Source organism: Sciurus vulgaris, assembly GCF_902686455.1.
Source record: "Sciurus vulgaris genome assembly, chromosome: 6".
Classification (NCBI taxonomy): domain Eukaryota; kingdom Metazoa; phylum Chordata; class Mammalia; order Rodentia; family Sciuridae; genus Sciurus; species Sciurus vulgaris.
In genome coordinates this window covers 43,083,940-43,108,069 of record NC_136466.1, presented here as the reverse complement: position 1 = coordinate 43,108,069, position 24,130 = coordinate 43,083,940, and the positions used below count along the sequence as shown (strand labels likewise).

The window sequence follows — 24,130 nt, the reverse complement described above, 5'->3', positions numbered from 1 at the left end:
TGTATTTGTTGGCCATTTGTATTTCTTCTTTTGAGAAACGTCTGTTTAATTCATTTGTCCTTTATTAATTGGGTTTTTTTTTTTTTTTGGTGTAAAGTTTTTGAGCTCTTTGTATATTAATCTGCAAAGATTTTCTCCCTTTCCATATGTTTCTCTTCACATTCCTAATTGTTTCCTTTGCTGTGCAGAATTTTTTGATGCCATCCCATTTATTAACTCTTGGCATTATTTCCTGACCTTTAGGGGTTCTGGTGAGAAAGTTGTTACCTGTGCCTAAAAGCTGAAGTGTTAACCCTTTGTTTTCTTCTAGGAGTTGCAGTTTCTGGTCTAATTTTGAGGTATTTGATCAATTTGAAGTTGATTTTTAAGAGATAACGGTCTAGTTTCATTCTTCTTATGGATAACCAGTTGTCCCAACACCATTTGTTACAAAGGCAGTCTTTTCTCCAGTGTATGTTTTTGGCAACATTGTCAAGGATCAGATGACAGTAGATATGAGGGTTTGTCTCTATGTCTTCAATTCTGTACCTTTGGTCTATGTGTCTGTTTTTATGCCAATACCATGAAGTTTTTGTTACTATATCTCTGTAGTATAACTTGAAATAACTTGGTATTGTAATGCTTCCAGCATTAGTTCCCCCACCCCCTTAAAATTGCTTCAGTTATTCTGGATCTTTTATTCCTCCAAGTGAATTTTAGGACTGCTTTTTTCTAGTTCTGTGAAGCTTGTCATTGGTATTTTGATGGGATTTATATCGAATCTGTATATTGCTTTTGGTAGTATGGCCATTTTAACAATATTAATTCTCAATAGGTTTGTGGATGGTACATAGGAAAGCTATTGATTTTTGTATGCTGATATTGTAAGCTGCTACTTTGCCAAGGTTGTTTACTAGTTACAGCAGTCTTTTGGTAGAGTTTTTTTGTTTTTGTTTTTAAATCTCCTAGGTACAGGATCAGATCATCTGCAAACAGTGATAATTTGAATCCTTCCTTAAAGAAAAAGTATTGATGTACAAGTGGATGAATCTTAAGGATATTATGCCAAGTGAAAGAAGTCAGTCTCAAAAGGTGAACTACTGTGTGATTCTATTTAATATGGTATTCTTGAAAAGACAAAAATATAATATCAGAGAACAGATCAGTAATTTGTAGGTTTTAAGTGTAGGGAAGTGGTGTAACCACATAAACATAGCATCAGGGAGTTTTGGGGGATGATGGAACTGTATATGTGTTAAAATTTATAGAACTGTATTACTTAAAAGAAGTCAATTTTATTGTATTAATTTTCAAATTAAAAAAAAATTGAAAGTTCACAGGAAACTAAGCACTAAATTGTGACAACTACTTACCCAAATGTAAGTACATTCCAAAGTGAAACATTCCAAAGTGAAAAGTTAAGTCTGAGGCTGAAACATGCCTAGTGTATTCAAGGTATAGCAAGGAGGTCAGAGGTGGCTAAAGAGGAATTGAACAGAGAATAGGATACAGCCTTCAGCCATTGAATTGGTGAACAGATCACACAGGATATTACAAAAACTTTGGCTTTAGTGAAATGGGAAGTCACTGTGGAGTTTTGACCAAAAAAAAAGCAATATGAACCAATTTGATGTTTTAAAAGTCTCACTATGACTTCTATGTTGAAAACAGATTATCATGGCATGGGGTAGGAAGGATGTAGAACAAAGATGTCTTAGGAAGCTATATAAATAACCCAGTGGCTTAGTCCAGAGTGGTTATGACAGATGTGATGAGAAACAACTGGATTTGGGGTAGTTTTTAATTTAGACTCAAAAGAATTTTGTTTGGACTGAATTGAATAATGAGTTAAATAAAGAAAGTCAAGGGTGACTTCAAATTCTCTGGCCTAACCATACAAAAGAACTGAACAAACATCAAATGGAAAAAGCTTTAGATGGAACATGTTGTAGAGAAAGAACAGTCGTGCTGTTTTGAATACACACAGTTTGAGATTTTATTAATCAAGCAGGAGATTCAAACTATGGCTAGAATATCAGGGGGTATATCCAGCATGCAGACTGAACAGCATGGTCCTTGTGTACAAGAGGAATTGTGGAAAGAGAGTTCTGGGGCAGAGTGGTGACCTGTGCTTTGGAATGCTCAAACTGGAAGGTGTGATCACTTGTACTCTAGCTGTTTAGCTGGGGTCTTTTATCTCAGGTACTGATTTGGAGGTGAAGCTTATTCATTCTTCAAGACTTTTCTAAGGTTATAAGATTTTAAATAGCAAAGAATGCGTCTCTGATAGAAAATTCTTCAATGACTCTGTCTTAAGATTATTCTTGTCCCCATCTTTGCTGTAATTTGTTGAAGTGATGTTGGGTTGTTCAATAGATGTTACCATACTGCAGTGTCCTGACAGAACAGAAAAAACAAACAAACAAACAAAAAAAAGTGGATAGCTGCAGGAACTCCAAGCTGCTCAGAGAATCACAAGCAACAAGTATGAATTTGTGGGTAAGTTTTAAACAAAGTATCAGATACTCTGAAAAAGATATCAACTGGTAAATCTGTGAAAATATGAAGAGAGTCCTTAAGAAGGAAAAAAGTAGAAAAAGCAGTAAAGTCTGACATTGGCTTCAGCTTTATATGCATATTACAAAATGAAAACATTTTCAATCATAAGCTGTCTCTTTCTGATCCTTCCCATTCCCCTAAAGAGGAAATATTATCGATAGTACTACTTTGGATTATAATTTTATATATAAACACCTATAATAGCATTATTTCAGACTATTCTCATCCCAACCTCAAACTCAAATAACTTCTATTTGTGTGGTCTTGGTGATATAGTTGTGAGCATACTTTCCTTTAATATAACCTCCAATTAAGCTATTAGCTAATAAATACATACATTTCTCTTATCAAGAGACCAAAATGCAGTACTAGATCCAAGGGAATACAGTTCTCATAATGAATATTTAGGTACCAGGAAAAGTAAAAAAAAAGGAAATACAGGGAACTGAAAACTTCCAATATCCCTTGTTACATTCATCTGCCTTTTCTGAGTAGTCTGTGTTTAATGCCTTGTATTTTCTTGAAATACATGAGAATGTATATGCAATTCTTATATAGAATAAAAAAATTATGACAAAGACACCATCAATGGGACTTGATTACTTTTCCTTTTTGTGTACTGAGTATTTAATTGATGTTAGAAATCACAAATCAGACAGAAAGAATTAAGCCAAATCTTAGACCCATAAACTATGTTCAGTAGACACAGGGAAAATTTAAGTAACATATACCATTATTCAAACAGCAAGCTGGCCCTATATTGAGGAGCGAAGAACAGTGAGGAGAGCATGAAGGGTTTTTTTTTTTTTTTTTTTTTTTTTTTTTGGTACTGGGTATTGTCCCAGGGACACTTAACCACTGAGCCAATACCCAGCCCATTTTTAAATTTAGAGACAGGATCTCACTAAGTTGCTTTAAAGCCTCATTATGCTGAGCTTGGCTTTGAACTTGAGATCTTCTTGCCTCAGCCTCCTGAGTTGCTGTGATTTCCCATACTTTTTTGAGGCCTGTCATTTCCTCAATATTTAATCATAGAGTAATTGATGCCACTATTTGTTCAGAATGATAAAAAATTAGGAAATGCTTCCTTGGGAAATTGCTGAGAATAATTTATGCATTTTATAGGTATTCATTCTCATTATTAACTTGACCAATCAAAACAGGCCTAGTGTAAAACAAGCCACCTCACAAAAGCACTTTTCAAAAAATATTTTTAGTTGTAGATCGACACAATACCTTTATTTATTTTTATGTGGTGCTGAGGATCATATGCAGTGCCTCACACATGCTGGCAAGTGCTCTACCACTGAGCTACAGCCCCAGCCCCACAAAAACACTCTTGATTAAATAAACATTTCTATCTATCCATTCCTTTATGTAATCTCTAAGAGAATATATTTTTATTTCCTAAAATAGGCATTTTCTTGTAGGTGCATAAATTCTTGTATCTCAAAGCTAATTAAAATATGAAGAATCAGTTTCATATACTGGCCAAGTATTCTGTGCAGGTAACTTAGGAAAACTTTTACAATATACCAAGTTGGGATCCCAACTGGGAGTTTAATACTGACTGACCATTATAGATTAGAATGGAATTTGCTATCTTTCACTATGAAAATAAGACTCCAAAGACTATAAATTGCTCTTCTTCATTTTCTCTGTGAGCACACAATATATGCACAAGTATTATGTATCTATGTTTTCCTCATTAACAAAATTAGCCATTTTTTTCAACTGGCTAAATGAGAACTTTCTGAATTGAGTTGTGTCAAATATATTGATAATCTTATAAACCATTTTTAATTTTCAAATTGACAGAAGACTTGAAAGTGCTTATAAAACATTAGTTCACTGAATTTCGATGAGAATAAAAGAACTGCCTTAGATAAAGAAATGGAATATATGTATATAGAAATGCATAGGAGAAAAACTAAAATATCTGCAAGAGCCTGTCTCCATTAGTGTACTCTGCTCAAATGTCTTGATTGTACTTCACACATTTCTTACAAAAAAGTGAGATGAGGATTTAGCATTTAAATAATCTAACTTCTGTTTTAATTTAGATTATGCATGACTTCCAAAGAAATTGTATTTGAGTAAAGAAAAAAATTCTACAGATATGGAATTCAGGAATATTTAAGCAGAGTACACACAGTTCCTTCTTCCAAAATAAAAATCCCCAAAAGTTATTCCTTCTGCCTTTCTTAGAAATTTAAGGAACAGGTGTGACCTTTGAACATTCATTAAATACACAGGTAACCCAAATTAAGCCAGGCTTCTTAATAGGCAGCCTTCACACACTTTCATCATTAGAAGACACTCCAGCCTAACATCTAAAATAACTTGTTGCCGCCCACGGCAACAATTGCGTGGGTATTTATCAAAGGTGGACTGGAAACTGAGCTACTTCTATTTCTGAGCTATTTCCTTACTTGCTTGTTTATAGAGGATAGAGGAAATAAGGCTTACTTGCTTTGAGAGGAGAGAGAGAGAGAGAGAGAGAGAGGCTTTGCATAAGAAAGACTATATCTTCTTAGTTCTGCTGCTTCTTAAAGGTGCGTCCTGCATCCTGTGAACTAAGGGTGCGTCTATCTGAGGTGCTTCTTAGTGATGCGTCCTGCATACTGCGATCTGCCTGTGATCTAGAGGTGTGTTCTCAATTCTCCGCTCTGTGATCTGCCTTCCACCGCTGCCTGCTGCTTCTCTCTGCTAGCTGCTTCTATCTGCTTGCTGCCTTTTCTTCCTTTCTGCTAGTGGCTTCTCTCCACCTCTTGCTGCTAGCTGCTGCTCCTTACTGTCATGCTCCACCTAAGGCCCGCTTATATCACCTCCAGGAGGCGGAGAGCAGGGCCACACCTCTTATGCAAAGATTAAGCCAGAAGCTAGATGTCTGAGCAGGCACGATTAGGAGTGCTGAGAACACATGCGCATGCATTGTGTGCGTGGACGATAAATCACCTGAGTGTGCTTATGTCAATTAACCTCTTCGCTGTCGATGTGATCAGGCGCCGTTCTGGCGCCATCCACATGGCACAGGCTTCTCAGATGGAACATCTTCACAAATCCAGTTCTGTAGCATGACAGACAGGATTAACTATCAAACAGTTTGATTCCTGGTCTTCAGGATTAGTCATTCTGGTTTTCTTCTACTCGGAAAAACAATTCTTATGTGAAAGAAGGTGTGGATACTGTCCTTAGACACCTAAAATTATGTGTTTAAATATCATTTCTGTGTTGATGGACCACCGAATACACAAACTTGGGCCCCTTCACTTTCAAATACTTATTTCAAAGGAACTTGAAGTCTTTTCATTATTGTATACTTTCCTATAATACAACTTCATTCAAGATAGTCTTAGGAGATATTTTACTATAATAGAAGCTCCATGAGGGGAGAAATTTGTTCACTGCAACAGATCTTAGAGTATAACTAACACATCAAACACCTAATTATTGAAGAAATGAATAACTGCATGTTAGGGATCTACTACATTTGAGTGCCAACAGTGTATTAGACACTATTAAACAACACTAAATACTTCTACTTGTGCACTGTAGTTTTGCAAACACTCTCATTTGATTCTTCCAATGATCCTGTGAGACAGATCAGGAAGATAGTATTTTCACTTTTCACATATGAAAATCAGAGGTCAGAAAGACCTCTTTTCACATCTCATGTTGAAGTTTGTCCTCCAAATACATGTATTATAACTCAAGTCCAGAGCTCGCTCTTGATGTAACATGGTACCTCTTACAACAAGGTCAGTGCAATCACTAAACATCTCCACTTTTAGTATTCTACTCATCTCATTGCACAAGACAAATAATGGTGAATACTTCAGATTGATGCCATGTGAACTCTAAAATATATCCAAATGTAGCTTTGATTTTATCAATATTTCAGTATAATCACGGTCCATTTGAATTAACAGTGCCAGATGCATCTGCTAAGCATAGATTCTTGAGTCCTATTACAAGACTACTTATCTACAAATCAGACCCTGTGTGGGGCCAAGAAATCTTTTTAACAGGTACTCCCATCTATACCTGTTAAAGCAAGATCCCCTAAATTTAATTATCATTTATTGGCTTTTCTTAAAAATACTATGTTGCACATGGTAAAACTTACAAAATAATCTTGCAAGGTAGCTATTATGGACTACACATTCCCTAAAATACTTTGTTCTTTACGAGGTCTTCACTATAGTTTTAACTTTTTACAAATTCTATTGATTCTTAAAGATACTCAAACACAACTCTCAATTCTATTCATTCTCAAAGATGCTCAAACACAAACAAAACCATGACGTTTTTAATGACTGCCCTCCTCTTACATGTCTTAACACTTGGTTTACATCAATTTAATGGTGCCACACTACACCAAATAAAAATTATCCATAAGAACATAAGCTCCTCATGGGCAGTAAGAATTGTACCACATATATCTTAGTATGCCACTGTAAATGAAATTAAATACTTATTATCAATAAAGGACAATGCACTGCTCCCAGTAAATTAGTAGAAACAAATACTAAATTTCTCTGGGAGATTAAGGACTGCTGGAAACAAGTGTCTTAAGTAACTACTTTCTACGAAAATACATGAGAAGTATTTGGGAAACAGCAGGTGCTCCATGTTTTCTGAATGGAAAAATACTAACATTCAAGTGCAAGGTACTTAAATGTTACTTCTGAATATTTTATTAATATTTAAAAGATTTAATAATAAACACATCTTTAAATTTTTGCCATGAGGCAGGTACTGATATGAAACTACCACCTTCTGTATCAATTTAGTATTCTTCACGGTATCTTAAATTCTGTAATATCTCAGGGAATACTATTGATCATTGTTATCTGAGTCCTATTAGATGATATCAGAAATGACAAGATCTGAATAATTCAATGGAATTTCATTTAATAAGTATATTTAAGTTCATGTCTTCCCAAAACAGCATTTTAATTACATTCAAATTGTATTCACTTTAAATATCAATACCCATCACGTACATATAGAGATAAACATTAGGAAATAGAATATTAAAACAAGCTTTATTTTTTAGAAGTCCTTCCAAATTTAGAACACTATGAACAACTAAGTAAATACCTTAAAAAGTATACATCATCAGGAAAATACAATAAAATAAATGTAATGTACATACACAATGGAACATAATTCACATAAGCTCAATTTACAGGTATGTCTCCAAGTACAAAAAAAAAAAAAAAAAAGAAACAACAACCTAAGAACTACTAATACAGGCAAAAATTACAGCTGATATGCAAATTACACCAATATGCAATGTTTTCCCAGAGAAAGTACAAGGGTTCTCAAGATTTTATGTTGACCCATGATTTTTCACCTCTTTGTTCTCAAATATAGAACCAGAGAACTTAGTTTTCTTTTTGCCTTTATATCTTTTTATAACAATGACTCAAATGAAAAGTACTATCAAATATGTTGTGTTACAGAGTTGAGTGTCTGAGACATTTCATTTATTTTTTCCTGTACCTCTATTCTCATTTCAAAAAACCTCTAAAGAAACTTCACAAATACTTGTGGTAGAAACATCAAACTAAATAACTCTGAGATAGAAAGAAACATGAGACTTGGCATTAGTACATGTTTGCAAAAAATTTTAAAAATCCCCCACTTATCAACCATAAATGCAAAAAAGGAGAAACTGAAACATAAATGGAAGAAAGCATTTGGAATTATAGTCCTTGAGAGCTTTAGTTTCAAAGACATAGAGCAGCCAAACTACCAGTAACTGCTGAGCACATTTTAAAATGTGTATAAATTAGTTTGAATTTTTAACTTGTATAAATCAAGTTTCTGCAACCAAAACAAAGTGGTTATAATTTCTGAGCTCACAAAAAAAGTATGTGAAGGTTGTTACATGAGAGGAACGAAGGAAGGGGTATGGTGCATATCAAGATAAGAGAGGCACAAACAGGAAAGAAACACAATCTCATCTGATCAAAAGCAGGATGGAATTCTGCCTTCCTTCACAAATAACTGCATTCATAGTCACAGAAAAAGAATATCCCCTCCCTTTTTTCTTAATGCATCTGGGGTTTAAAATGGCAGAATAAATAGCCCTTAATTAACACACACTATTTTGAGAATTTTGTTGTTTTTATTTTCTTGTTTTCTAATGATAAATATTAAGAGTTGGCTCCTCTAAAATGGTGCTCACATGTACTGATATATTCAGGCTCTTCCTGCATTAAAAAGTCATTAGTAAGAGTTGTAATTAAGTGTTTTAAAGAAATGTTTAACTTCAAATTAAGTTTTTAAAAAATAATTACTGTTGTGCCAAATAGTTGAAACTACTACTATTTTATTCATTATAAACATATCATTAACATTACATAATCATTCCCAATGGTCACTACAAAAACTGATCCTTTGAGAAAAAGATCCTCTTCTCTTATAAATAAAGATGGTATTCTGAAGCAATATTCTAAACCAAAAAAACTCATTCATGACACACACCCTTATCTCAGTTTTTGAAAGTCAGTGCATTCAGTGGTTATAATGCATAGGATGTTCACATACAGCTAAGAATTCTGGAAGAATAAAAAGAAAAAAAAGATAAGTAGTCTGAAAGTCATCCTAGTGGTAACAAATATTGCCAATACTCGAAGTTAAGCATGGTATAAACCTGACTGTCAATCAGTTGTGGTTTTCTCTCCCAATGGAAGGCGCTCCCATAGCTGGAGCAACTGTTCACCAACTTGAGGTTCCAGTTCCTAAGTAAATTGAAAAGTCAAAATAAATATAAAAAGAATTGGAATGAATTTTTTTTTTAGTAACAAAATTTACACTGATAAGAATGTTTAAAAAATCACTCAATTTCATTTTTCTACCAGGACATGTTAAAATCCTATGGTACACGCTACTTTAATTCTTTAAGACAAATTAAGTTATAGTAATCTGAAAATACTTCAACTTTTGTGACAGAATGGCCAGATATTCATGGAGTCTTTCTAGAATTCTGTCTATCTGGAAATATGGCTTTTGTCTTGTTTTTAGAACAGATTTAGCAAACACACTCAACTTTAACTTCCAAAGGTTTACTGTGAAATCTAGAATAATCAGATGTTCTCAAGTCTTTTTCAAAAAATTTTCTTATCTCAGGAATTACTTAAATTTATTTCAAAATCATTATTATAAAATAAAAATGAAAATATTATGGAAGTGAAAAGAATGTCACTTTATGGTCCTCCAACTGCATGAAAAATATTCTGTGTGGGCTGGAGTACTGGGCATTGAACTCAGTGGCACTTAACTACTGAGTCACATCTCCAGCCCTATTTTTGTATTTTATTTAGAAAAAGGTCTCACTGAGTTGCTTGGAGCCTCCCTTTTCCTGAGGCTGGCTTTGAACTCATGATTCTCCTGTCTCATCCTCCCAAGCTGCTGGGATTACAGGCAGGTGCCACCGAGTCTGTCACTGAGTCTGGCATCATGAGTAATTTTAAAAGGACCTAACACCTTTCCCATGGTGATGAGAAATGAGATACAAAGCATAAAATTCAACTAATAACTCCTTTTATTTCTAAGAACTAAACTATATAAAGCAGCTAGCACAGTATTTTGGTGCTTATATTAACCCCCATCATTGGAACTAGCTTAAAATGCACATGAGCAGCATTATCAAGGTAAAGCAAAATGTAATAAAAATAAAGGCTACTAGAATATTAAAAGGTTGTTATTCACTTTACATAGTTAAAACTGTAAAGAAGTTAAATACTGTTGTCATTTAAGACTTAAGTAAAAATGATCCCAGGATTACATTTTTTCTTTTTTTTTTTTTTTTTTAGTTTTCTCCTTCTAGCAAGTTCTTTTTGTTGTTGTTCTTTTTCGTTACATATGACAGTAGAGTGTACTTTGACATATTATACATATATGGAATATAACTTATTCTAATTAAGATCCCATTCTTGCAGTTATATATGATGTGGAATTTTACTGGTCATGTATTCATATGTGAACATAGGAAAGTTATATCCTATTTGCACTCAGTTTTGATCATTTATTTAGTTAGTAAACTGACACAGAAACCTCCACAAAATGACTTATGAAAGACTTCCTACAAGCAATTACAATAAGAAGCAAAATTTACAAAATCTTAAAAAAAGCAATGAGCTATAAGACACATTTTCAATCAACTTTTACACCAGCTTTTCAATATACCAAAACATTCTCCATTTGCACATGGAATATATAATTTGTATTTGTACATTTTCTAAGCACTAACAGTAAAAGAAAACAAAAATAAAGAAAACATTTAAATGCCAGTGTATACCTGCCCATCTCTGCTTATCTGTACTTTCTTGTTGTCATTCCAAGGATTTAGGAGATGATGTGCAAACTGAAAGGGAAGGCTTTCTTTTCGTATCCACTCCACCTTAAATACTCCTCCTAGTCCAGCTGAGCCCCAGTCCTGGCTCTTCTCCCTTCCTATCTCAGAAGACATCCTAGAAAATCCCTGCAGGTAAAACAAGGGGGAAAGGGTGGAGGCAAGGATGAGTTAAAATATGTAAATTCATCTGATGAGGCCAAGTTTTTAAAATGTAAGGCAAAAATGTAATATAAAAGTAATGTACACTTAAAATCAACAAAAAGCCTACTTTGTAATTTTTACAAAGTAAAAAGTTTTGTAATTTGTAATATAAGAATTTATTGCCAAATTTTAAGAGGAAAGACCAATTCTAGCCTAATATGATTTCAAATATTAATAGTTTCTAAATAATGTACCAAGAGTTCTAAGTCCACATTATATAACAAATATAATCAAACCTCTAAACTTTTATTTCTAAAAATCATAATGAAAATAAAATTCAGTATTTTACAAATTCAGATATAGAGTAATTTAAGAAGAGTTAAGAAACATGGTTTCTTCATTGTCAATACTTTCTTGGCCTATTTAATTTAAGCATAACCAAAAGGTTGTGTTTCTCATTATTTTTAGTCTACCAAGAACTAGTAATCTAAAGTTGTCTTCAGAAGAAAAAAATGTTTATCTAGTAATACCCTGATAAAACAAGGCAAAAGTAAAGGGATTCCAGTTCTAGCACCCCCGTGAAGAAATATAAAATATTCCTAATTCTTAATTAAGAAAAAGGCTTCCTTGCCTTATGATGCAATAAAAAGCCAGAGTTTGTTTTGTTTTTATCTGTGTGGTGTAACCTACAGCCAGAACAAGCTCATTTTACTGTTTCAGGATGGCTCACCTGGAAATGTCCAGATCCTTGAACAGAAAATACCAAGTAAACCATGCTGCTCTCCCAAAAGGCTCGATTTAGCTTCCGCTCATTACTAGGGGTTGTAGACCAGATACCCTTCTGTTGAGAAATTTCAAGGTTTCTCAGATTGCTACTCTTCATTATGAAGTATCGAATAGGCATGTTTGGTCTTGGTGAAGGAGATTTTGAGCCCTATAAGAGAATGCATAAGTTCTTGAAAGGTAAATTGACCTTTCAAAACCAATGGCTCCATTAAATAACATCTTCAAAATCAAATAAACTAAGTATTTTACCAAATATTCAACAAAGGCAAATAGTTCTATCATGCCTGAAAACCTACACAAGGCCCAATCAAAATGAAGTTAAAGAGTCAAAAACAGTACTCATTTCAAAGCATTCAAAATGCCTTATCAAGAAAGTATTCTGGATTATCAACTTTGATTTATATTCCATTTGTATTTCCAGAAAATGCTTTAATGAACTTTCAAATTCTGAAAATAAAAGTAAGATCATTTCAGCTTACTACTTGGAGGCAGTTTCCAGTTAACAAAGGGAAACACAAAAGGTTCAAGTAGTCTTACTAAGTTGCAAAGGCAGAGATAAGAGTTTAGAGACCAAGATGGCTAGAATTTGTATGGCAATGTATTAGATGGAAGGGAGCTGTGCAGAAAGCAAGCTTCAGGGGAACTGCATAAAATTTTAGCTAAGTACTAACCATAACATGACTGAGAAAAAAATGTGCTAGAGCTAGGAAAGCAGTCAACCAAATAATTTCCACAGCTCACTAATGGCTGAGAATATATCATGTTATCTTCAGCCAGAACAGAGATTCCATAACACATAGGGCACAGATGCACAGAAGGGTCACAACTTAGTACCAGAACTAAATTAATACCAGAATAAAGACTGCTCTGGACCTATTCTAATACTGTTTACAATCAAACCACAAAAGGATTAAACTGACTGAAATTAAACTGTATAAAAATAAAGTTCAACACTAAGGGAACACAACAAAAATCTACCAGCCAAACAAACTGGTACACAGAAAATGTAGAATAAGACCTACAACCACAAAAAAAAAAAAAAAAAAAAAAATTCAACAGAAACAGACTTAGATACTGCAGATTTAGGAGACAAGAATGTTAAAGAAGCTATTGTAAACATGTTCACAATGTTCTATAAGGCCTAGGAAATCATGAACATTAATAAAAGAAAATATTTTTAAAGACCCAAAAGGAACTTCTAGAGATAAAAGTATAATCTGAATACACACTGTAAAGAATGAACATTAGGTAAGACATTAAAAGTAAAAATATCAGTGAACATAAGGATATGGCAATAGAAATATCCAAAGTGAATCAAGAGGTGGAAAATGGCTGAAAAAAATTGAGAGTGTTGTTGATCTGTGGAAAGACATCAAGTGATCTTACATTTGGGTATCCACAGTCCCAGAAAAGAGGGGAAAGAGATGGAAAAAAAAAAAAAAAAAAAAAAAAAAAGTGTGAAGACTTAATAGGCTTAAATTTTTAAAACTGAAGAAAATTGTAAGTAGACAAACTAAAAAAACGTATAGAGAACAACCAGATCAAGTCATATCAAAAACCACATTGCTGAAAATCAGTGAAAATCCTAAAAGCAGTTGGAGGAAAAAAGACTATATACTAAAAAAATTAAAAATAAATAAAATAAAATGACAATCAACTTTCCATGAGGAACTATGTAAAGTAGATGACAATGGAGTGACTTCCTTACAGTAATGAAAGAAAATTGCTGTCAACCTAGAATTTTCTACACAGTACAAATACCTTTCAAAAATAAAAATGAAAAAGACTGATATAAAAACTATACAAAGACAATGCAAAAAAGATACTATAGGACAATATCCCTTCATGAACAAAAACCTCTCATTTAGCAAAATTTTTGATTTAACAAAATCAAATCCAGCAATCTAAAAAAGATAGCAACTTCATGATAAAGTGAGGTTGCAACATAAGAAAATCAATTAAATCCACCATATTAATAGATAAAAAAGAGAATTTCACTATTATTTCAGATGATTTCAGATAATAGATGTGGGAAAAAAACACTGAACATAATTCAAGACTTATTCACAATAAAAACTCACAGCAAACTAGATCCAAAAGTCTTGAAATTACATCATACTAAATGATGAAAGACTTATCCAGGCACAGTGGCACATTCCTATAGTTCCAGCTATTACAGGGCTAAGGCAGAAGGATTGAGACTGGCCTGGGCAAGACCCTGTCTCTAAACAAAACAAACAAAAAAGCAGATGGTCTAATTATTCATGTAGAAAATCCTGAGAAACTTAAATAAAAAGCTAATAGAAGGGCTGGGGTTGTGCATCAGTAGCAGAACACTTGCCTAGCATGTGTGAGGCACTGGGTTCGATTCTCAGCAACACATATAAATAAATAAAATGTCCATCAACAACTAAAAACAATATTTAAAAAAAGCTAATAGAATAAGTGAGGTAAGTAAAGTCTTAGGATATAAAAATATACAAAAATCAAATATACTATCAAGAAACAACAAAAAATAGTTCAACAATATGAAATTCTTAGGAATAAATTGAACAAAAATGGTATAATATCTGCAGTCTGATATCTGTAAAACATTGAGGGAAAATATATTGACAAATATGCCATGCTTATAAATTAAAGACTAAAACATGTTAACTGATGATTTGTTTCAAAGTAATCTATAGATTCAATGCAATCTCACTTGAAATACTAAAAACAAAAAAAATCTGTAAAAATGGAAGGCTTTCTTGAGTTTATGTAAAAATACAAAGTTCCTAGAATAACCAAAACAATTTTGAAAAAATGAGCAAAGATAGAGACAAAATACTAACCAATATTGATTCACTATAAAATTATATAATCTAGTCAGTGTATACTAGCAAAAGGAGAAAAAAATCCATGTGAGAAAATACATATGTGTATACAAAACACATACATATATATAATCAAAGTGAAACTGAACAAAGTTCAATAAACAGATCACAAATTTATTTTTTTTTATAAAGGTATCAAAGTAATTCAATAGAAAGAAAGGTAACGTTTTCAACAAATGGTACTGGAACAATTATAGGCAGAAGTCAAAACATGATCCTTAACCCATCCATACAATAAACAAAAGTTAACTTGAAATAGATTATATACCTAAATCTAAAAGCACCAACATAAAACTTCTAGAAGAAAAAATAGGAAAAATCTTCGTTATCTTGTGTTAGACCAGAATTTCTTAGGACACAAAAAATATTAATCATAATAGAAAAAAAGTGATGAAATAGAGTCAAACAAAATAAAAAACATTTGCTCTCTGAAAGACATTGCTAAGAAAATGAAAAAGCAAGTCGAGATCAATAGAAATAAAGTGGCAAAACAGATACAATTAAGACTTATACACTGAATATATAGAAAATTCTTTCAACTCAATAAAAGATAATCAATAAAAAACAAAAAATGAACAAAAATTTGAACAGATACTTCACAAAAGACTATATTTAGAATGGCAAATAAGCATGAGAAAAGATGTGAAATATCATTAATCACTGGAGAAATGCAAATTAAAACTACAATGGCCTATCACAATATGCCCCCTATAATGGTCAAAATTACAAAGACTAATAAAGCCAAGTTTTATCAAGGATATGGAGGAAATGGAATTTGACTGCTGAAGAGAATGCAAAATAATACAACCATTTTAGAAAACATGGGGACAGTTTCTTGTAAAGTTAAGTACACCTTTACTACACAATAATCTTATTCCTAGATATCTAGTCCGAAATAGAAAACACATTTACATACACAGTTGTATTCAAATATTACACCAGCTTTATTCATAATAGCTTAAAAAAAAAACCAAACAATCCAAATAACCATCAACAGGTGAATGGGTAAACAAACTGTGGTATATCCATCTGATGGAATACTACTCAGAAATAAAAGTCACCAATAATATACTTAGCAATATGGATGAATTTCAAAAGCACTGTATTAAATGAAACAAACCAAACACAAAAAGTTACATTCACATGATTCAATTTACAGGAAATTCTAGAAAAGGCAAAGCTGAAGGGACAAAGAACAGTCAGTGGAAAGTTTCTAGGGCCAAGGTTGACGGAAATGTTTTCTGTACATGACTGTGGTGCAGTTACACAATTATATGCATTTGCTGAAATTCACTAACTTGCAGTTTACATGGCAAATTTTTATTATATGTAAATTATACTTTAATTAAAGTATATTTAAAGAAGCCAAAAAATTCAAACCCTAAGAATGCGAATTCACAAAACTATTCCTCTTCCTTCCCTTTAACAAGTTTTTCAGCAGACACTTTCACCAAACACAAATCCTTACTCAAATACTTACTTAATCTGGTACTCAGGAAAGAAAAAGTAAACATATTCTGAACATATAAAACAATTTCTATTATAAATTTTTTAAATGATACATTTTTTTAAAAGTGATACACAGCTCCTTAGAAACATTTCATACATTCCTAACCCCAACCGGTCCTCCGCATTTTGTTTTTTTCATTTTTATTTTGTGCATTTTAATATAACTCCTGAACTGCAGAAATTAACAATGGAATGAAACTTTTCAATTCTAAAATTATAAACCAAAATTATTTTAAGTTAAAACAATCTTTATTGTTATTTGTTTTAACCAAAAAGTTTCTAAAGAAACAATGAACTGCTGGGCACGGTGTCCCACACTTGTAATCCCAGTGGCTTGGGAGGCTAAGGCAGGAGGATCTCGAGGTCAAAGCCAGCCTCAGCAAAAGCGAGGCGCTAAGCAACTCAGTGAGACCCTGTCTCTAAATAAAATACAAAATAGGGCTGGGGATGTGGCTCAGTGGTCCAGTGCCCCTGAGCTCAAACCCCGGTAACAAAAACAAAAAACAATGAACTGCCTAGCTACATGCAATTAGTGAAAAGTTCGTTTTAAAATACCCCAACATGGTATTAATTAGAACTACTTGGCAAGCAGGAAACTAAAAAAACTTACTCAAAGTGTTACCAGTATGCCAGCCTCAATTTTTCAGAGTTGACAATTAGAAAAGTAGAAATTTTTATAATTTTTGAAAAATATGTAAGTAACATCAGTGATGCTACAAATCTGTTCCTTACTACATCTACTTTTATATACTTTACCTTCCCTGAAGATGGAGGAGAAGGACTAGCACAAGGACTAGGGTAACTACTGCTGTCTGTAGATTTCACAGAAGATTGATCTGATCGGTCATCAGTGCTTCGTTTAGGATGTAAAATTCCTCTATCTTTGTACTTTTGAGGTGGATGTAATGCTGGAGATGGAGATTTCATCAATACTCTTGAGCAAGGAGAAAGCAAATATCAATTATATTTAAGTTTGTAATACAAAGCTGATGCTAGTTCAATCAAAAGTCCCAATGACATTGTGATGTACAGAATACTATTTTTTAAAGGAATTTACTTCTACTATGTTTAAAAATTAATAAGTAGCTGAAATGCAGCTAGAGGGTACAGCTCAGTGGTAGGGTGCTTACCTAGCAAGCATAAGGCCCTAGGTTAGATCCCCAGGAAGGAAGGAAAGAAGGGAGGAAGAAGAGAGAGAGAGAGAGGAGAGAGAGAGAGAGAAATGGCTGGACTACATGAGTATGTTTAAAAAATGAGGTAAAAATACTTTTATAAAGAACTACAAAAATCAGAAAGGATATTAAATAAAACAGATTTTATAAGTATACTAAAAATTACAGTGTGGTAAATGGAAAGAATGCTGGACTAGAATTAGGAGATACAGATTTACAGAACAGTACTAAGTTTACAACAAACAGCATGTGATCTTGAGTAACTTTCTTATCTGTGCTTTATCTGCTAAATTAAAGGATTATTCTAGATTAAACTCTAAGATTCTTCTTATCGAAAATTCTATGAATAAATGCCACAAATGTCATTCTGAAATTTCACATTTTTTTAAAAATACGGGTCTTTGTAGTAAAACCATACATTAAGTATTTCCTGGTCACAATATAAAGTTCACAGCATCACCTATATAATATTCTTAACAAAACAGTGGATTTAATCAAGCATTGACAGACAGCTACCTGGTTACATGAAATACATAGAATATAGGAACAAATGATGCCAAGAGGAAACAAAAAGACAAATCAAGAATATGGGGCATCCCATAGTGCCAGTGACCTTGACCATGTTTCTTCAAAAAAGTCAAGAGAGTACGTGCTCTAGATCACAACAGACTCAAGAAACTTGACAACCTAGTAAAATCAATCCCTGGATGAGGATTTAAATAAATCCACAGTTTGAGATAACTGGGGAAATGTTAATTTTTGAGGGGGGCGGTAGCTACACTTTGGCCATACAGAAAAAAATGTCCCTATTTTTAAGAGATGCATATTTAAATATGGAAGGGTAAAATGGCAAGATGTGTGCGATTTACTTTGAAATTTGTAAAACAAAAGAAATAAAGAGAAAGAAAAAGAAGCAAATTTTGGTGGATGAATCAAACAGGTGAAAATCTTGGTAGCTGGGCTGTGGAGTTCACTGTTTTATCTTTTTTTTCTGCTTTTAATTATGGTTATAATAAATACAGAACAAAAGAGATAGGTCTTCAAATATTCATAAGCTTTCATAGGCTTGCAATTATAATTACTCTGTCTTCAAAACAAATTAAAGGAGCTTATCCCCATGATTTGCTTCTCTTAAAATATCTTAGGATTCTTTAACAAATGAAAGAAAATGGTTAAAAACCTAAAAACATTAGCAATAAAGTGTACAATGAATGTACATATGAATCATTAACAAAAAAATTGTTAAGAAGTGTAAAAACAACTCTTCGGATATATTTTTCTCCAGTTAATTGAGGTCCAATGCATTACCTGGATACAACCACTAAAATTCCATTATTCTTGCCCTGGTCTAATGAACCTGAAAATTCAGTGACAGGATCTAAATGAGGGTAAAATCTTACTTAAAATGGTGGGGGCTGGGGATGCAGCACAGTGGTAGAGCGCTTACCTAGCATGCTCAAGGCCATAGGTTCAATCCCCAGCTCTGCCAAAAAAAAAAATTAAAATGATGTTGTCAATGGAACTAAATGCCTAGTTTTGTGGTTTTCAAGTTGGTCTTGTGCTCTGCGATGGATTCTAGTTTTTCTCTCTCTCATATGTGTCTCCCAAAATTTTATTCTGGTAGAAGCAAAGAGTTCCCACCAACCTTCCATCTAAATATCCATTTAAGAAGATTCTCATATACAGCTGCATTAATATATTAATTAGATTAATTTGTTTATTATAGAAAAAAAGTTGGTTGTCTATCATCCAAGTATTATTTAGAAAATGATATTTTAAGAAATAACAGGTTTAATTTTAGGATGAAACACTGGCAATTACTATTATTTTAATAGTTTTTGCATCAAGTAAATGAAGGTTCATTAAAATAAACTTAATCTGTTCCCCCTTATAGTGAAAATTATAACTATAAATATCTTTGCTCTAAGAAGCAATTCCACAAAGATTATAACTTTTCCCTTGAAAATAAATATTCCTTGAGTAAAACAGTGCTTACTAGAGGCAAGGAAGGGGTGGGGGAAGTGCAGTTTAGAGGGAGGTTTGGATAACAGGTACCAGAACAGATATTAGTTGTAAGTTCTAGTGTTCTACAGTACAGTAGGGCGATTATAGTTTATAGTAAGTTATTATATATTTTATGAAGACTTAGAAGAAAGGAATTTGAAGGCTCCAAACACAGAAATTATAAGGAGATGCAAGTACTAATTACACTGATTGAATCACTGTATACTATATGCATGTATTGAAGCACTGCAATCAATACCACAAATAGGTACCATTGTTATATTTTAATTAAAAAGAAAAAAATGCTTAGAGAATCAAAACATGAAGTAAATCTTCCTAAGAGTCCTCACTCTATTCCTTGCTAAGCTACACAAACTTCAGACCTTAACTATTAATACGACAAAACATCTGAAAAATGAAATCTTAACAGGTAAAAGAATGAAAAGTGACAGGCTGCAAATTGCAAAGAAATGAAAAAGGTTGAGGCTAATAGCAATAATACATTAAAATATGGATTTATAAGATAACCAGTTTCTAAAGGGTAACATTATACTTTCTAATTTCATTTATACTCTGTATTCCCCTATTTTTATTAAAATGAGCATGCATTATTTTTATAAAGGAAAAAAAGCTTTATTTCTGAAGCTTCTAAGCTTTATTTCTCATTTCTAAAAATGTATGTGTGCCCATATAAATATGCATTTATACATACATGCATTTACACACATAAGGGTCTAACAGGTTTTTATAAGAATAACACTACCACATAACAATTTCTATGGAAATGATTTCCCACATCCTAAACAAGTGCTCAAGAAAACTTCAGAACGGTAATTTCAAGAAGTGGGAGTAATCTAAGTAGAAAATGCACTTTTTGTGTCTGTTTCGCAGTAGGGTCTACAACAAGAGAGAAAAGTTCAGGCTCATACATTCTAAGGTTTCTTGGAAATTTGGCTGAATTATTCCTAAACAACTTGGAAATCAGGTTTTTTTGTTTCTCTTTCACTGAAGTCTTAACAGACAAGTCTTTATGCAAACATGCAAAATCTGATCAAAAGAAGTATTAAAAACTCCACCTGAGTCTTGAAAAATAGTAAGCACCACATACTTTGTTTCCATTATTTCTAGTTTCAGTTTTTTAACTATGAAATCATAGTCTTACTATAGAGACTTTTTACAAACAATATCAAAACTAGCCTCATAGGTAAGAATGTTGTATTTTTTATCAATTCTAATAGGGTAGAATTTTTTAGCTGATATAAAAGTAACTAAAATTGGATAGCAACAAATGATTCTATAACCAGAAATATTTCTGAGTCATACCCAATGACTCCTTATAAACACTATCGTATCACTAAAATGCATTTTTACATTAAGAACTTCTTTTGTGCGTGTGGTGCTAGAGATAAAAACCAGAGTCCCATGCACACTAAGCAAGCACTCTACCACTGCATTACCTGACCAACTCAAGAACACTTATTAACAATCATTTAATAAAATCTTCACACCGTATTAACAATCATTTAATAAATTCATCACACCTAATTGTAAAGTACTAGAAAGAACAAAAGAATTTGGCACATGTCTCGTGAACACAATTTTTTTCACATGACAGTAAATATGCACACTTATTTATTACATGCCTCTCCCTATAAAATGCAAACTCTGTGAAGGAACAGATCTTATCTGTTTTGTTCTCTGCTATATGCCTTACACCAAGGACAACAGGCATTCAATGTGTCAGTAAAAGAGTAAATTAAGTACTTTTCTGTATGAAGGCTAGTCAGCAGTACTGTTACTAGGTTAAGGCTTGTGAGAAAGTTGTTCTTTAAATGGCCAGAGTCATTATTTCTCACTGCAGAGAACAGGAAAGTCACTTGATATGTGATTTAAAATATATCATTTTAAAATGTTGCTATCTTTCTAAGAAATCTTAAATTTGTGAATTCCAGAAATAAAATGTTTGGAGTTTTTCCTGAAAAGAATATCCTTATTAAATAACTCATAAACACCAGTAGCTTAAAATCCCTCATACACCTTAATACTTACAAAAATTATATTTTACAAGTATAAAACTCTTTTTATCATATTGTAATCTTTTATGTACCCTAGATTATAAGACAATAATTATTAAATACTATAAAAATTAATTTTCCTGGAGAAATCTCCAATTTAGGTAAAATGCTAAAAATTTACCTTTCTGCAGTAGTAGACTCATCGGAAAATTCATTATCTGCTGAACTTTTCCTACTATTATTTGACCTCCAAGATGATGCCAAAGGGAGTTCTTCTGAAGACATAGGCCTTGGCCTTTGGCCGATCCCAGATGGTTGTTGTAAACCTGCTGACTGTTCTTCAGTGCTTAAAACAGCTATAATTGCTCTTATGGTAGCTTCATCAACTTGAGACCAAGGTTTAGATGGAGCTCTCATTCGACGTAAAAATAAGCTATGCCACTTCTGTCTCAGCTGCAGCAATAAACTGGCTGCCTATAACAGAAGTTTCCTCCATTCAAGCAGATATAAGCAAAATTCATATAACATATACAAGATACTTTTATTAGCTGTTTCCAAAGAACATATTTTACATTTAACATAATTTATTAATGTCATTCATTTTGTTGTATGAAAGAAGTGAAATCTCTCATTTACCATATTCTAAGCACTTAAGGACACAAAATGAAAATAAATAGTCTAATAAAAGAGACCGTAAACATTGGTTGTGGTACAATGTATTCATTACTGAAAAAAACAGCAGCAAAGCAAATAAAGAAAAATACATTTAATTCTATTGATATAATACTTTAGTGTCTGCAGAACACTCAAATGATGATGTCCACAAGGTAGCTGGATCATTGAGAGGCTTACGCTAGAAATACAAACTTGGGAACATCAGTGCATACATGGTTACTAAAGTTAAACATAAAGATAAGTTTCCAAGGAATTGCGCAGAGTGAAGAAAAGAATAAGGCACAGAGAACTAGAGAATTTTAAATTTTAGACCCAAACACATACAGTCAACCTTTAATGAAGTATAACTGGCATTTAGTAAAAGGCATATGTATGAAGTATAAAAAAAAAGTCAATGAAATAACACAAAAAGGAATGACAGCAGAGGAAGAATTAAGGATTAATGTGAAACTAATTAATGAGGAAAAAATTGGGGCAGAAATGAGGAGAAAAAAAATGGGAAAGGTCAGGTTTATAAAAAAGAGCTACAGATAACAGTCTCAATTATTAGAGGTTATCAAGGACACACTGGTCTTGATAACATGGAGAACACAGATGATCCTGGCAAGTATCATTTCAGTGAAATAAAGGGTTGGTAGGAATGGGAATGCAACTGTAGTGGGTTGGAATGATGAATGAATGCATGGAAAACAAAATAAACCTAACCGATGTTGACTACTGTTCATTTGGTTGCTCCCCAAAATAGATACAGAATAATCTTTAAAAGTAGAAGTGGAATTAAGCCTTTGTCAAGAAAATGTGTAATTTGAAAAGATATGTTTATTCTTCCCAATTCAGAAGTATATGAAAAAATAAAACAAAATGACCACATCATTCAGAAGCAGTTACCCAAAATAAAGGAAGTTCTCATGTAACCAACACTCAATATTTTCTTATACATCCAGATATACTCAAACACTTCTATGGTTTGAATGCTTTTGTTCCTTCTAAAAGTTAATATTGAAACTTAATTCACAATTCAACAGTATTTGAAAGTATGGAACTGAACAGATGACTGAATTATATGCTATTACAAAAGGGGTTGATGGAGACAGTTATCCCTCTTGCACTTCCACTGTTTTCCATGTGAGGACACAGCATTTTTGTTGTCATTTTGGAAGGAGAGAGCAGCCCTTATCAGCACCTTGATCTTGAACTTCCTAGCCTCTAGAACTATAAAAAATAAATTTCTGTTCTTTATAAATTACCCAGTCTGTAGTATTCTGTTAGCAGCGCAAGTGAACTAAGACAATAACCATAAATACAAAGCCACACCTAAGTTTGTTAAGTTAAACTTTTATTGGGGAGTGGGGGCAGTAGAGAAAACAATGCACAAGTGCCCTCTGAAAACTTAAAAAGAAAAAAAAAAAAAGCTGTATTCCCTAATACTAAGGGCTCAATATTAAAGTTTAAATTTTAATCATACTGTAGAGCAGTTCACACTAACTAAATGAAAGAAATTTTTATTACTTATTAAAAACCAACTTACCTCTGGCTCTAGTTTGAAATTGAGCCACTCATCAAGTTTTAAAGCCGCCAAATTAGCAGTAGTTCTATCTTCCATTTCACTGTCACTACTGTCATTGGGAATGCCATCCGCTGTTCCAACACATATTGAAAGAATAAATCTTTACTACCTTGTATCATTGCAAAACAGTAAGCCAAATATACCCTTTATGTAAACAGATCCTCCCAACACACCAATAGTTTGTATAGGAAGTTCTCCAAACCAAAAAGATCATAAATTGAGTCTCAATATTTAAAAGAAAATAGGACATTTTAAAGATTAAAATCTCTAATCACAACACAACAAGACAAAACAAAAAGACATGAACTTAAAAACTGAATCACAATCTCTAATAATAACTGGATGAAGAAAGAATGAAGAAAATAAAAAAGGTATGAAAAAATTATATGAAGAACTATGGAAGATGCTCAAAGTAACTCATGAAAATTTACAGGTTTTGATTTTAGGAAAAAAGAAAACTATATATTATAGAAAAAGAA

At 32.7% G+C, this 24,130-nt stretch overlaps 1 protein-coding gene across 6 annotated transcripts in view; it reads right to left on the bottom strand.

Moving 5' to 3' along the window:
• Positions 1 to 5,995: 5,995 nt before the first annotated feature.
• Positions 5,996 to 24,130, bottom strand: part of YTHDC2 (YTH N6-methyladenosine RNA binding protein C2) — a 75,337-nt gene continuing 57,202 nt past the window's right edge. For 3 of the 6 annotated variants that reach the window (XM_079143870.1, XM_079143872.1, XM_079143873.1), the window contains exons 24-29: positions 23,613 to 23,722; positions 21,591 to 21,883; positions 16,975 to 17,152; positions 11,781 to 11,984; positions 10,853 to 11,035; positions 5,997 to 9,293 (exon numbers count right to left, since the gene is read on the bottom strand). In XM_079143870.1, the coding sequence (XP_078999996.1) occupies positions 9,213 to 9,293; positions 10,853 to 11,035; positions 11,781 to 11,984; positions 16,975 to 17,152; positions 21,591 to 21,883; positions 23,613 to 23,722 (1,049 nt within the window). In that variant the 3' untranslated portion in view covers positions 5,997 to 9,212. Of the gene's footprint in view, positions 9,294 to 10,852; positions 11,036 to 11,780; positions 11,985 to 16,974; positions 17,153 to 18,837; positions 18,874 to 21,590; positions 21,884 to 23,612; positions 23,723 to 24,130 lie in introns of those variants that run through there. The other 3 variants (XM_079143871.1, XM_079143874.1, XM_079143875.1) reach the window with 3 other exon arrangements.